The following is a 14948-nucleotide window of genomic DNA, read 5'->3' on the forward strand; positions in this document are numbered from 1 at the left end:
TTGCTGCTCCTTTTGGCTCATTGTTTTCCTTTAACTCAATGTCAAATGATTCAGATTCTGATCTCCACCCTTACTCATTGTACTGAACCTATACCATCTCCTATATTCTCTTCATGCAGGGCCTTCCAAGTACTCTCCCAGACTCACGTGGACAAAATGTGATTGTCAGCACACCTCAAGTTCTGTGGGAGTATGCCCCCTACTTTCAGATCACCAATATGGATTTTGCAGTGCTATGTCTACTGGTGATCTATACTATGTAAATTACCTCTGGTCTCCCCTCTCTCAGTTAATTTAATGAAACTTCCTTCATAGCCCTTGACACCCCAAAGCATTTGCAGGGTGAGGCATACATTTTCGCTTTCTAAACTTCTTTCCATTAGTTTCAATACTTCTCTCTGTTCTCTAATGACCATTCAATTGCAGCAGTCATCTGAAGAGCAACTTCCCCCTCCTATTCTATCAACAGTGGTGTTTCTTAGGGTTCTGTCCTATCACCAAATCTCTTTCTTCTCTCATTAGATGATTTCCTCTCTACTTTTAACCTTATTCACTCGAATGCTGATGATTCCACTTTACATACTTCAAATCACTTCACCTCTCCTCCTTTAATAGTTGCTTTCTCTCTCATGCTGATCATACTCCCTTTCTCAATTCAAACCTGCACATTATTTCAGAGATGAGTAGCAGTAACCTTGTAAAATTTAATAATGCTAAAACACAATGTCTTCCTATCTCTTTCTAAGCATTATTTGTTTCCATTTATTCAATTTCAAAAACCATATTTCAACCCTGTAATAACATACAGTATATGTTTGTCATAACCATCTCCTTCACTGTCTTGGAAACCCTTAAGAATCATCACAACGTCTGCTTCCCAAAAGCATGGAATGTTGTATAGGAGCTGTAAATATATGGAATACTGCTCACATATCTTGGGTGGCTCATCCACCATCTCTCTATTCGGCTTCACATCATCTGCCTTCTCTCATTAATTCTTAAAGCATCACCTCTTTTCAACCTTTCCTTTCCATACATAATTTTGCTGCTCTTTTTCTATTCTACAGATATCATTTTGGCCATTATTCTCATGGGCTGTATGTCTGTGTCCCTACCCACAAGGTTTGGACCCATGGCATTCATTTGGCTGCTGCTTCCCATAGTTTCTGTATAAATAACCACCACTCATGAACAGGCTGTTAAGATGCCTCTTTCTTCCCTTAAACAGCTAAACTGTGGAATTCTCTTTCATCTATTGTTTTCCCTTCTTAATATAACTTCTCTTACTTTAAGAGATGGATCTACAAACACCTGATGAGCCCTAATGAATTTCTAATTTCTTTTTAATTTACATTTTTCTTTCACCCATGATGGTCATGTTTTGCTTACGCCCTGTCGGGCACAATGAAAAATAAAACACTGATGACTCGAAAGAAAAATATGATGGTGAGATAAATGAGGAGTCTGCATGTGAAAGGCCATAAGTGCACTAAAGACTATAACAAAATGCTGGTTTCTGAACATACTAGAGATCCTTTTCATGCATAGTTATATAACATTAAAATATGGCAAGAACACTAACAAGCTATGGTAATGACAAAATTTTTATAGATGATGGATTGACAAAAAACTGACATGGACCACTGTTTCATACAAGTGAGAATGTTTATCATAATCACCTGATGATTTACTGACAAAAAACTGCACTCCAATTCTGGCCAAAATCTGAAAGACAAAGCAGTGATTACAAAAAACTGACTTCATAAATCAAACTGAACAAGAAGACTGCAAAAGGATAGTATATCCCCAGCTCCATCCCCAGCTCCAAACTATCCTGAAGCAACATGGGTGTTTCCATCACAGCCTCTTGACAAGAAAAGAGTAAAAATCCAATAAAAATCCAGCATGGTTGCACGTATTTCAGTAGGATTTTACAATAAATTTGCATCCAAATACAAGTATGGATGTAACTATACATACAATCCTGTAGAATCTTGAGATCTGAGCTGATCAATAAAAACAGTACACTCATGTCTAATAAAAATCCAGTAAGACAAAACAAACTGAATGATGAGTAAATGAGGCTGATGATGCAAATATGGGTGTGTGTTACCATACACATTTTGGCTCTATATTCAGCATATGATTAATACAATTAGTATTTCATTAAGTATTATAAATATCCAATACAATTTAGAAATGATGGTTGGTTAACATAAAGGTTTAGCAGTGATGAATGTACACGTCACGTCAATACTACAGAGCAAACAAATGAGTATTCTAACTTGTAATGAATGGATTACAAGTGACGTGTTGAAATAAGGAGAAAGTATGATGGAGTGGATGTATTTGATATGTAATTCAGCATGGAAGCAAAAGGTTATGCCTGAAGATTACGGTGAAAGCTATTATATCTCTTTATCCAGAGGGAAAGAAGCTAGGATGTATGTAGTAATTATACAGGAATAAGTCTATTATGTATTCCTGGAAAAGTGTATGCAAGAGCATTCCTGACAGAGTGATGGAAGTGACTGAATGCAGAATAAATGAGGAGTAAGGGAGTTTCAGGAAAGGTAAGGGATGTGTGGATCAAATTTTTCTTGTGAGAATGACAGTGGAAAAGTATCTGGCAAAAGGTAAGAAGCTACATGCAGCTTTTATGGATTTGAAAAAGGCCTTTGTCTAAGTTGAGTAAAATGCTTTAAGAGATGTGTTAAGGATACATGGGGAAGGGGGACAACTGTTGGATGAGTGAAGCCTTCTACAAAGGGGAAAAATCATGTGCAGGAGTGGATGGAGAAAAGAGAAAATGTTTTGGTAAACATGTGGGTGTGACGTCAACATGGAGTGATAAGAGAGATGAAAGCAAAACTAGGTTGAAGGGATGTAGAGACGGCATGTGGCGGTGAGGTATGGTGGCTGGTAACAAGGATGTTTGCAAATGATACTGTACTGTTTGCTGAGAGTGAAGAGGAGTTGCAGAGGGCTGTAAGCATGTATTATGATGTAAGTATTGAAATGAAGATAAATATGAGTAAAAGTAAAGTAATGGTGTTGAAAGGAAACAGAGCAAAGGTGCAGATTCTGCAAAGCCCTATAGAGTAAGAGAAGAAAGCATACTAAACTAAAGAGAGAAAAAGAGAGATAACAGAATCTAAGTATTTGGAAGCTATCTTGGGTAAGTATGATGATATGGAAGATGAGATATCGGAGAGAGCAATACACGGTACAAGAGTCACTGGGTCCCTCAATAGAATAATGTGGGTAGAGGCAAAGGAATGGAAGTGAAGAAAGGATTAAGGGTCAGCACAGTCCTGCCAACCCTGACCTATATAGCTGAAACATGGACAGGGGATGTCACAGAGGTCAAGAATCCAGGCTGGGGAAATAAGTTATTTGAGGGAGCATGAGATAGGACTACATGGAATGAATAAAGTAATGAGGGAGCATGTGAGAGATATGACAAGGCACGAAATGCAAAGGTAATAATTTGTTGAGTGGTAGAAAGGTGGAACATAATACTTAGAACTGGCTGGGAAAGTGGAAGAAAACAGGATGGGAAATTTACAAGAAGAGTGTTTGATGATGCAATTAAAGGAGTGGGTGTGTGAGGAAGACCAACCTGTGACATGAGGAAATAGAATGCAAGAGTACTTGAGGGAGAGAAATGGGGGAAGAATGCATAGAATGGTGTATACAAGGGAGAAAGTAAGGAAAAGGATAAGTGGACTCTTTTGCCATGGCCACACTCTTGGTGGGAGTTCCCAACGGGAATGGACATCAGAAATATAAATAGATGGATACATAGAGTATTCTCACCAACTCTGATAAAAACCCAGCAGAAAGTCAGAAAAAAATTGTAATCAGAAACAAAATTCTTCAATGAAGATACAAAAACAACTCAACTTCAGCTCTGAATCATTAACATTAATGACATGGTCCTATCTTTAAACCTGAGATAAGAATTACTAAATTGAGTATCTCCCTATATTTGATTAAATCTAACTTTATCAGCAACTAGTGGTCAAAGGAAATTGACAAAGGCCCTTCCAGGTGTTCTTCAGCGCCCCTTCACATTTAATCCACACATCTGGGTTATCCATAAAATGAATATGTGAATGAATGCTCAGCATAGAACACAGCTAGCTAATGTCAAGATTTTGCACTATTCCCCCATATCAGAACTTGGAATAAATTTATCCGTATCTTTACACATGCATTAGCATGTACCCTGAATGCAATATCAACAAAGTTTCACAGTGGCAAGACTCATTATTACAACAGCAAGTGAAAGCAATACTAACAGGCAGAGACATGTATAACAAGTGGAGAACAAATTAAATATCCTCCAATCATTGAATAAGAGGATAAAATTCAGAACTCCATCAAATAATGTAGTAAAATGCTGTTTTCTGAACATATCTGAAATCTATTGATATAAAGCTCCACATCATATCTGGTTTAAGCCTAAGAAAAGGAACTTGCAATAATGATCAAAAGTGGCAAATGGATGACATAGCCAGGCAAGATGAGCTTGCACTGTCACATGACATACAACAGTGACGTACATACACACCATAAAGGATTCATTTTCAGTGTGGTAGCATCACAAGACTTCTGGAAAGCTAAAAAGCTGGGAAAAATGTTATGTCACTTCACAAAACATGAAAACACCAAATTTAAAAAGGTTTCTAGTATATTGTCCTAAAAATATACTGATGAAATCTTTATGTAGATAGGTATCAACTGATGAAGGTCTTGAGCTCAATATAAAAACTATCAAAATAATCCTTAAACATTGAAATCTAATCAGATCATTCATGCACAAGTCTATGGAAAATTCGAAATATCTAAAGTAAAACTTAAGTCTTGAATATACTGTGCTCATTAAGTCAGATTAAAGTATATGTGCAAACACACAGATAAACACACATGCACAGACTAAAATGAGCAATAAAAAAGATATATATTTACCATTGCTGAATACAGAAGCGTGAGCAGTGAAGCCATAGCCCAAATAATGGTAGAGGGTGCAGTGCACAACAACAGTGATGGTACCACTATAGCTTGTGTACAAAGCAACCCAAGAGTTACCACTGATGGAAGACCAACACCTTCAATGCTGCTACCATCTTTCAGAATGCCTGAAATATTAATATTAATAGCTGTATCTTCAGATCATTTAATACAAGATATTTGTCTACAAATTTGTTAAAAAAGCATCCAAAACCTGTGTGAGTTGTTACACAAAAATATCCAATGGATATGAATGCACACAATATCAAATGATTATGCTGTCATATTGATGCCTCATACAAGCCTATAAGAATGACTGTCTAGTGGCTTTAGAATAAACTGTCTGGAACTTCTTGGAACAAGTCTCTTAAGTCTTTCTTCTTACAGAAAAAGTACTGGGCCTCCACTGAAACCTAAATGGGAGATGGCATAGATCATGAATCTGTACAATCTGAGTAATTTTCTGGCTTTTGAGTGCCTCAGAGGCAACTCCTGAAAACTTTCTCTGATGAGACTTAGGGCTGGGAAAGGAGTTGGAGAAACAGATGTAACATCCAGACATAAAAACCCTCTCATTGTCAGAGATGACTATTTTGGGTTTAGATCAATCCAAACTCAAGTTTCATACAATTCTGTATGTTTCAAACTATCCCTAACTTTTTCTGAGACGCCTCTCCTAGGAAGGGATCAATATGAAGTCTTTGCCATTTCTAGACACAATCTTATCAATAACATCCTAGATGTTGACAACCAACTTTGCATGGTGCTGTGTTTGCCTTCCTTGACACGGAGGTCTGATGTTTTTAGCCATTGTTTTCTGTTGATTAAAAGATTTTTTCATGTGACTCTCCTTCTCATGTTGATATGTTGGGAAATCTTTATTTTTCAAAAACTCATCTTTCTAGTCTTTTTGACAGTTGCTGACCTAAAGCATCTAACAGAGTGGGCCACAACTGAACAGAGAGATCTGACCCATGCTGCTATGGGTGAATGCAACATATGTAGGTCACCATATAAGCCATTTGGCTTAATTGAACCAGAGGTCTACAAAGGTCAATCTATCAAAGAGCTACTTGGTATTCTAATCTTGTATGTACATTTGCTCAAAACACCCTAAATTCAAATTCAAAAAGTTTGCAACAGTAAGGTCTTTAGTTATGTTGATTGAAATATGGAATCTTTAGTGCTTCAGTCCATACACACCCACAAATTTGTTGAGCAAAACAGCATTTTGGTAAGTTTGAGATATAACCCTAGGAAAAGAAGAGCAAAGTCACAAACCATTAACATATCACATTGTGTAAAACTGTATTACAGTTCAAGCAATTCTTTAACACAAAGAACTACATGTGAATTTCAGAGGGAAAGAATATTTTAACGGCAATAAAAAGAAGCAATTACCAGTAAAAAAATTTCTATCATGTGGAAACCTGAGAATGGTATAAACTAAATAAAAATGAATTCTTGAAATCTAGATAATAGTTCATTGAAATATAACATAGGGATGAAAAACTTCAACAAATCAGTTTGGGTTTCACAGTCTAATAATCTAATAACAGAATTCAAATACTTCAAGCTGAAAAATTATAAGAAATCACTCACTTTGGAGCCATGGAAGGAGTAGTGATGTTGGAATGGCAACTGCCAGCTTCATTATCACACATCCTATAAAGCTAGTCCATGAACTGGTTTCTAAATCTGGAGGGAGTAGTCCTGTAAAAGAGCTTTCCTGAACATGTGAAATCAAACATCCATGCAATAAGAAATTTAATAGAAATCATGACTACAACTGTATGCATTACCAGTATAATAAAAAATTTCACTTATGAACTATGAATAAGACCTATAAAATAACCAGTGTCTGAAATCTGCAGGATATTGCTTGTTATGGGGACTAATCTTTACTCAAATGAGAAAAACACATTCACACCCTGAGCACACCAAGGTAGCTTACACAAACTTAAATACTAATCTTTACCAAGGATACTAGTGCCATGAATAGATAGATGGACAACAAACATAACTTTTTTATCATTAATTCCATTCCTAATGCCAAAGGGTGGGTCTGATAAATACTGCATTTCAGCTTACTCATCCACATCCTCAACCTATGTTCAGTGTATTAAGTGAAACACATATATCCAAATCTTAGCATTTCTAAACTCTTTCCATGTGTATATAAAGTTGATTTATCAAACAATATCAATCTAAGCGGCAAGGCAAAATATTAAGAGAAGACCAAGAAAATTGATTGGAGTTTTTAACAAGGAACAGTATTATCTTCAATACTTTTTGCAATTAAGAGTAAATGAAGAAAATTGATTGGAATTTTTAACAAGGAACAATATTAGCTTCAATACTTTTTATAATCCTAACTTCAAACATAAATAAGGACATTAGGGAGAGTACAGTCGAGATTTGTAAAACAGTACAGCCCATGAGTACAGAAAGATACCAAGAGAAACTACAAAGCAACCTGGATACTATCTACATATGAGTGGAAGAGAAGGAACTAGAATTCTGTCAGGAGAAATTCATGCAAATATACCACGGAATCATTAACAGTGTATCAGTTCCTTCTCACAAGGATCCTATGGAGAAAGAAACAGAAAGCCATGAAAGTGTCAGAAACTGAATAGTTGCTACAGATGATAAGACTGAACTCAAAGAACACCTTAGAAAGTTACAGCTTTCAAGCTAAATCATAAGAGATATGACAATGAGAACTTTCAAAACAGACAGAGCAAATGATGAAACTGTGTATGTATAAGAAACGAAACAGAACACTATTGTGTTGTGCGATAACCAGTTAAAGAAATAAGCAAGCTGGAAAGAAAATAAAGACACTTCACAAGCAAAACTGATGACCAGGAGCATATGAATTTTACTTTGAGAGTCTGAAAGAATTTAACTCTGCAATCTAAAAAGAAAAGAGGAACAATAAATGCATGGCAGTAGGCATAAAGAATAGAATTCTTAATCTGAAAGCATCTTAGCAAGGAAATGCAGAACTAACAAGTCAGGAGTTATTCCTAGGAACATTATAAATAGGTATAAGACACATGTTTACAAGAGATATAAGATAAACATTTACAAGTGTCCTGCAAACAAGCTAGAGTATCACTTAATTTTCTACCAGGAGAAGTAAGAAACATGCATGAAGTGACCACAGAAGCATTCAAAAAAAAAGATCAGACTTTTGGTTGAAGTCAATCCCTAATGAACCATGAATAAACAATACGAGAGGCAATGTGGTGAAGAGAAACTGCATAATTCAACGAGCACAATGTAGCAAGTGATATGTGCGAGCCATGCTATTTTGGCAAAATCTCATCATTGGTACTCTTACGTCGGTACTTAGGTAGATACAATGTCATTCCTTATATGCTTAAACTGCCTGAAATCAAATACTGTCTCAGGCACTCCACTTTTAACATGCCAACCCTTTCCTTTTTTGTATTCAAGGCCTAAGACTCACATCCATACAACACCACTAGGATTACTGTGCCTACAAACATCTCAATACTCACCCTAAAATATAGTGACCTCTCCTTCTACATACCCCTCAATTTGCCCATGACCTTACCCCCTATTTACCACTCAAAGAGACACTTCAGCCCTTATGGTTCCATCTATTGCTAAGTCCACTCCCAGCTATCTAAAGCCCTACACTTCCTCCAGGATTTCTCCATTCAGACACTCTCAAGCCATCCTGTCTCATCTCCCTGCTGCTCTTAATTACCTTATATTTATTCACATTCATTCCAAAATTTCTCTTTTCACACACTGTCTCCCAATCATCAGCCACCATAGGTTCCCTCTTACTCTGCCAACAGATCCATGTTATCTGTAAATGGCAAGTGATTCACCTCATCTGTCCAAACATCTAGTACTGCAGACTTGCCTCACATTCAAAGACCCTTGCAGTCACCTACCTCATCATCCCATCCACAAATATGTATAATTATCAACTACCCAGCACCAAGAACACTTTTATGGGGCTCCTGTAGCTTCAAAGCTTTGAAACGAGAAGCTCTTAAACGAGACTGTTTCATTCATCAAAAATAATACAGCCTCTCCATAAGTGATTTTTGCAAGTAGAGTTTGATGATTCCTTTACTGTATATAGAATGAAATGCAGAAAAAAAAATATTCTAAAATTAGGCTCATATGGAATGGAGTTACAATAACTCCCAGGATTTTCTAAAACATCTTACAGCTGTAAAGCAGATTCTTCATTACATATCAGGTTAACTTCTGAAGATAGCTAGAAAGAATCATTTTCACTATAAAAGGGAAATCAGCAACTTTTAAAAACAAAACTAAATTTGGACTCAACAATACTTCTAAGACATGATAGTTATAAAAAAAAATAACTGTTTTACTTTCATGCTTGCATCAACTAAGCAAAATTTCAGACCTGCAGGGTAAGCATCTACAATGATATGAATGAAAAAATTTCAACCCACTGATGGCAGTCAATCAATGACAAACAGGTACATGTCGTTATCATACAACCCCAGGACTCCTTTTAAGGATTTCCTGCAGTTTCAAGATTTTACTAACAGCAGGAGCATGAATATGATGGACTTCTTTGGATCAAGAGGTTCCTCAGTAACACTGTACTCCTTTCAAACCACTATTGATGACAGCCTCATTCAATGTGACTTTCACTCAGAGCACAACCAATGGTAAGCAAAGATCAGGAACAAAATATACACTGTAATGATTCAATCGCCTTCTTCCATTCATGGAGGTGGGGTATGCATTAACAAACAAGCTTAAATACAAAAGCTACTTAAAAATGTATCATTGGACAGTACATTTGACTAAATGGTGAAGTGAAATGCACTCTAAAGAGAATACATATACACTACAAACTGTACATCAATCCTTTCATGCAAACAATCAATAAATTCTACCATACTGAACTAAAAAGTTCAAGACTATCAGTGGATCATACTCTTAACAAAATGTGCTGTATCTCAGTCCTACCATGGAAAGGAACAATAAATGCATTTTTTCCACTGGAACAAGCAAGTTTCAAGCAAGAAGTCATCTGCAAGCCTGTGCAATGCATGTTTTAAAGCTAGACAACTAACTTGCCTTCACCTCATGTAGCACTCTCACAAGTTGTTAAGGTTACCCCAAGCAGAGAAGGAAAACACAAAGTTCAATATGCCACAGTCCTGCTTTAATGCACGCAAAAAGAAAAAGTATAAAGGTTCCTTACCTAGTTCGTTTTCCCAACCACAGTTTTGAGTATACATTCTTAGAACAACAGACACAATTTTGCCAATCAAAGCATCAAGTTTTGAGCATCCACAGTTACCCATGACACCGCCAAAATTTTAGCCATGCACTGGGCAAGTGTCATGTGGCCATCAGCTACTTGTGGCCCAATCCAGAAGACCACTACTTCTGGGCAGACACAGAAAAAGTGTCATGACCAAGTGGTGTTGCTAGAGCAAGCATTAAGGAAAACTTTCGTGAACTGTAGCTGGCTGACTGCTTCATAGGAGTATGAAGGTGACACACTGTCATCATTTCATTAACCTCTCAGTTTTGTACACAGGATAGAGTAAATTGGAATGATGTGGTATACAGGGCATATGTGGCAAGTGGGGGAAATCACAGGAAGGTCTGTGGAGCCTGGTTTTGGATAGGAGGCTGTGGTTTCAGTGCATTAAACATGGCAACTAGATGTAAGCAAATGAGGCCTTTTCTCTGACTGCTCCTGGCACTACTTCACTAACACAGGAAACAGCAAACAAGTATAAAAGAAAAGATGCCATGTTTTGTACACCACTACATTGTACTATTTCAAAAGAAGCATTTTGTTTTAGAAGCATAACATGTTCATTATATGGGATGGCCATGATCATAGCCTCAGCTGCCCATGCCATCTCACCTAACATAAAAAAAGTATCTCAAGGGGCACTCCTCCTATCCTCCCCATTTCCCATAAGCCCTATACCTTGCTAACCATTGTTTTACCAGTCACAAGGTCTTCCAGGAATGTAACCCCAGTGGTTGGCAAGTGGCTGCTGTAACTATAATGCATCCTGTGAGTGATTAAAAAAGAATCTTAAAAAAGATATATAACCATACAATTCTTGATCATCATCATGTAATTAGCCATGCTGTCACACCATCCAACCTACAATCCCCTCACTGACAAGTAATTCAATCTCGGACTATAAATATCACTGGAAAGTGACTTAAACCCTAGAGGAATCAATGGGCTGGACAATGTAGTAATTGTGAGTGAGGAATATAGCTTGAAATTTGCTTTTCCCAAGCTAAAGGCTGACTTTGTAACCAAATTCCCTCTCTAGCCTTCACCATATGTAAGTCTTACCAAAGAAGGTAATAGAATCGGATATACTTTACAGGAAAATCAGTTCTCTCCTAGGACTACACATTTTTATGATGAATAATGGGGGAGGAAAATCATTTGCAGAAGTTTTGATTAATCTCCAAAACCTTTGCTGCCTGATCCTATAACAAGACACAAGAATTAAGGACATTAATGGTGAAATACTCTCTAGACATTTTTTTTTTTTCTTTTTTTGCCGCTGTCTCCCGTGTTTGCGAGGTAGCGCAAGGAAACAGACGAAAGAAATAGCCCAACCCACACCCATACACATGTATATACATACGTCCACACACGCAAATATACATACCTACACAGCTTTCCATGGTTTACCCCAGACACTTCACATGCCTTGATTCAATCCACTGACAGCACGTCAACCCCGGTATACCACATCGCTCCAATTCACTCTATTCCTTGCCCTCCTTTCACCCTCCTGCATGTTCAGGCCCCGATCACACAAAATCTTTTTCACTCCATCTTTCCACCTCCAATTTGGTCTCCCTCTTCTCCTCGTTCCCTCCACCTCCGACACATATATCCTCTTGGTCAATCTTTCCTCACTCATTCTCTCCATGTGCCCAAACCATTTCAAAACACCCTCTTCTGCTCTCTCAACCACGCTCTTTTTATTTCCACACATCTCTCTTACCCTTACGTTACTTACTCGATCAAACCACCTCACACCACACATTGTCCTCAAACATCTCATTTCCAGCACATCCATCCTCCTGCGCACAACTCTACCCATAGCCCACGCCTCGCAACCATACAACATTGTTGGAACCACTATTCCTTCAAACATACCCATTTTTGCTTTCCGAGATAATGTTCTCGACTTCCACGCATTCTTCAAGGCTCCCAGAATTTTCGCCCCCTCCCCCACCCTATGATCCACTTCCGCTTCCATGGTTCCATCCGCTGCCAGATCCACTCCCAGATATCTAAAACACTTCACTTCCTCCAGTTTTTCTCCATTCAAACTCACCTCCCAACTGACTTGACCCTCAACCCTACTGTACCTAATAACCTTGCTCTTATTCACATTTACTCTTAACTTTCTTCTTCCACACACTTTACCAAACTCAGTCACCAGCTTCTGCAGTTTCTCACATGAATCAGCCACCAGCGCTGTATCATCAGCGAACAACAACTGACTCACTTCCCAAGCTCTCTCATCCCCAACAGACTTCATACTTGCCCCTCTTTCCAAAACTCTTGCATTCACCTCCCTAACAACCCCATCCATAAACAATAGACATGTATCAACTATTAACATTTCTCCTTACCAGTTTGAAATTCTCATTCCTGAGCATGAAACATGAGAACTAGAATTAACAAAAAGTTTTTCAGTCACAATATAAGCAGTATATTTCAGGAACTGCCATAATGCAAAAACTGGGTTAAGCATATGATGTTTCCCAACAAAATGTCTCCATGCCTCTATCCTAAAGGGCTTTCTATCAAATTAGGCTCTAGTTTTTGAAAACATGGACTGACATAAACCTAAAAGAATTTGTTCATATCAAAGCCTAATTAATTCCTACTGAAGTAGGGGGTGTCGATGCTGTTTCTTGTGGAGTGGGGTGGTGCTGAGAATGGATGAAGGCAAGCAAGTTTGTGTATATTTGTATATGTCTTACGTGTGTGTATACTTATGTACATATGTATGTATATGTACGTGTATGTGCATGTATGCGTGTGTTTGGGTCTTTCTTCATCTGTTTTCTGGCGCTACCTCACTGACGCTGGAAACAGTGATTAATTATTAAAATAATGATAATAGAATATATACAGTATATTGCCAGAATCATCATTTATGCTCTCTGAGATAACGTTCTCTCCTTCCACACATTCTTCAGCACCCAAAACCTTTGCCCCCTCCCCATCCTATGACTCACTTCTGCTTCCATGGTTCCATATGCTACCAAGTCCACTACCAGATATCAAAGACATTTCACTTCCCCAGTTTTTCTCCACTTAAACTTATATCCCAACTAACTTGTCCCTCAATGCTGCTGAGCCTAGTAACCATACTTTTATTCACATTTACTCTCAACTTTCTCCTTTCACATACTCTTCCAGTCACCAACTTCTGCAGGTTTTCACTCAAATCAACCAACAGTGCTGTATCATTAGCAAATGACAACCAACTCACTTCCCAGGCCCTCTCATCCCCATCAGTCTGCACACTCACCCCTCTCTCCTAGACTCATGCATATACCTCCCTCACAACCTCATCCAAAAACATATTGAACAACCATGGTGACATCACATTCCCCTACCACAGATCAACTTTCATTTAGCACCATTCACTCACTTCTCTTCCTTCTTATACACATAATTTCTTAAGGCCTTCCACAAAGCATCTCTATCATCCCTATCATACACTTTCTCCAGATCCATAAATGGCACATACAAAGCCATCTGTTTTTCTAAGCATTTCTCACACAGTGGAAACACCTGATCCTCACACCCTCTACCACTTCTGAACTTATGAAAACACACTGCTCCTCCACAGTCTAATGCTCTGTACATGCCTTCACCTCAATCAATAACCTTTCTATACAACTTACCAGGTATAGTCATCAAACATAATCTCTGTAGTTTAAAAATTTGCAAAAATTCATTCAAGCTTTCTAAGTGTTACCTTTAAATCATGAGGAATGGACAAAGGATATTTTTTTGTATCTTAAAACAGGCCCGACCACTTTACTGTCTCACAGAACAGGTACATATTTCTGTTACTTTAAACACAAAGCCAAACATTTGTTGCCTCAGAGCATCTGTTAACCAGAGAATCTGCCCATACAAACCAGTTATCTATCTAAACAACAACCCTCATTCCTTGTCTCCTTAGATGTTCTATACAAACATCCTGAAATTTTGAGAAAATTCTGGGAGTTATAATTACACCAAAAATTGCAATCTTGATCATGTAAATTTGGTGGCAAAGGAAATTCTCAAATTGTGGATTTAAGGAGATATACCAGTAAACATCATGAAATTTTGAAAAATTCTAGGAGTTATAATTACACCAAAAATTGCAATCTTGATCCTGTAAACTTGGTGGCCAACCCTAAAAGCAAGGAAATTCTCAAATTGTGGATTTAAGGAGATATACCAGTAAATATCCTCTAAGTCAATGGAAACCATCCACATATCTTTCTGAATTATTCACCAGATTAATTCTACTGTTGTCATTTTGAGGAACAGGCATAAAAAAAAAAAAAACTGAGACAAGCCTAGAGCCACTCTCCTCTTGGGTGCATGCTTTTCTTTTTTTATACCCAACAGCCACTTTCTTGAAAACCATATGAAATATGCAATTGCATGTTTATCATATCTTTGCACAAAACTCCTGAATATACTTTTTTAACAACACTGGTTGCTGTATGCTTGAATATATTCCATGGTTTCTTACTATATCAGCACCATGAGAGACCTTTAAAGATACCACAATATGCCTATATCGATAACTGTGAGATGATCAGTAATCTAAAACTCTCCAAGAGCCATCTGATACAAATCTTTTTAAGATCAAAAAAGCACGAAA

The 14948-nt window shown here is 37.5% G+C and overlaps 1 protein-coding gene across 5 annotated transcripts in view; it reads right to left on the bottom strand.

Annotated features, from left to right (window-relative positions):
* LOC139756060 (uncharacterized) overlaps window positions 1-14948 on the bottom strand; it is a 55335-nt gene that overhangs the window by 16119 nt on the left and 24268 nt on the right. For 4 of the 5 annotated variants that reach the window (XR_011714250.1, XM_071675059.1, XM_071675057.1 and 1 more), the window contains 2 exons: window positions 6619-6729; window positions 4975-5144 (listed from right to left, as the gene is read on the bottom strand). Coding sequence is in view for 4 of the 5 variants with exons in the window: in XM_071675059.1 (XP_071531160.1) it covers window positions 4975-5144; window positions 6619-6729 (281 nt within the window). In the remaining variant the exon portion in view is untranslated. Of the gene's footprint in view, window positions 1-1679; window positions 1726-4974; window positions 5145-6618; window positions 6730-14948 lie in introns of all 5 variants that reach the window. The other variant, XM_071675060.1, reaches the window with a different exon arrangement.

This window comes from Panulirus ornatus, chromosome 20, assembly GCF_036320965.1.
Source record: "Panulirus ornatus isolate Po-2019 chromosome 20, ASM3632096v1, whole genome shotgun sequence".
In the NCBI taxonomy this organism is placed as follows: domain Eukaryota; kingdom Metazoa; phylum Arthropoda; class Malacostraca; order Decapoda; family Palinuridae; genus Panulirus; species Panulirus ornatus.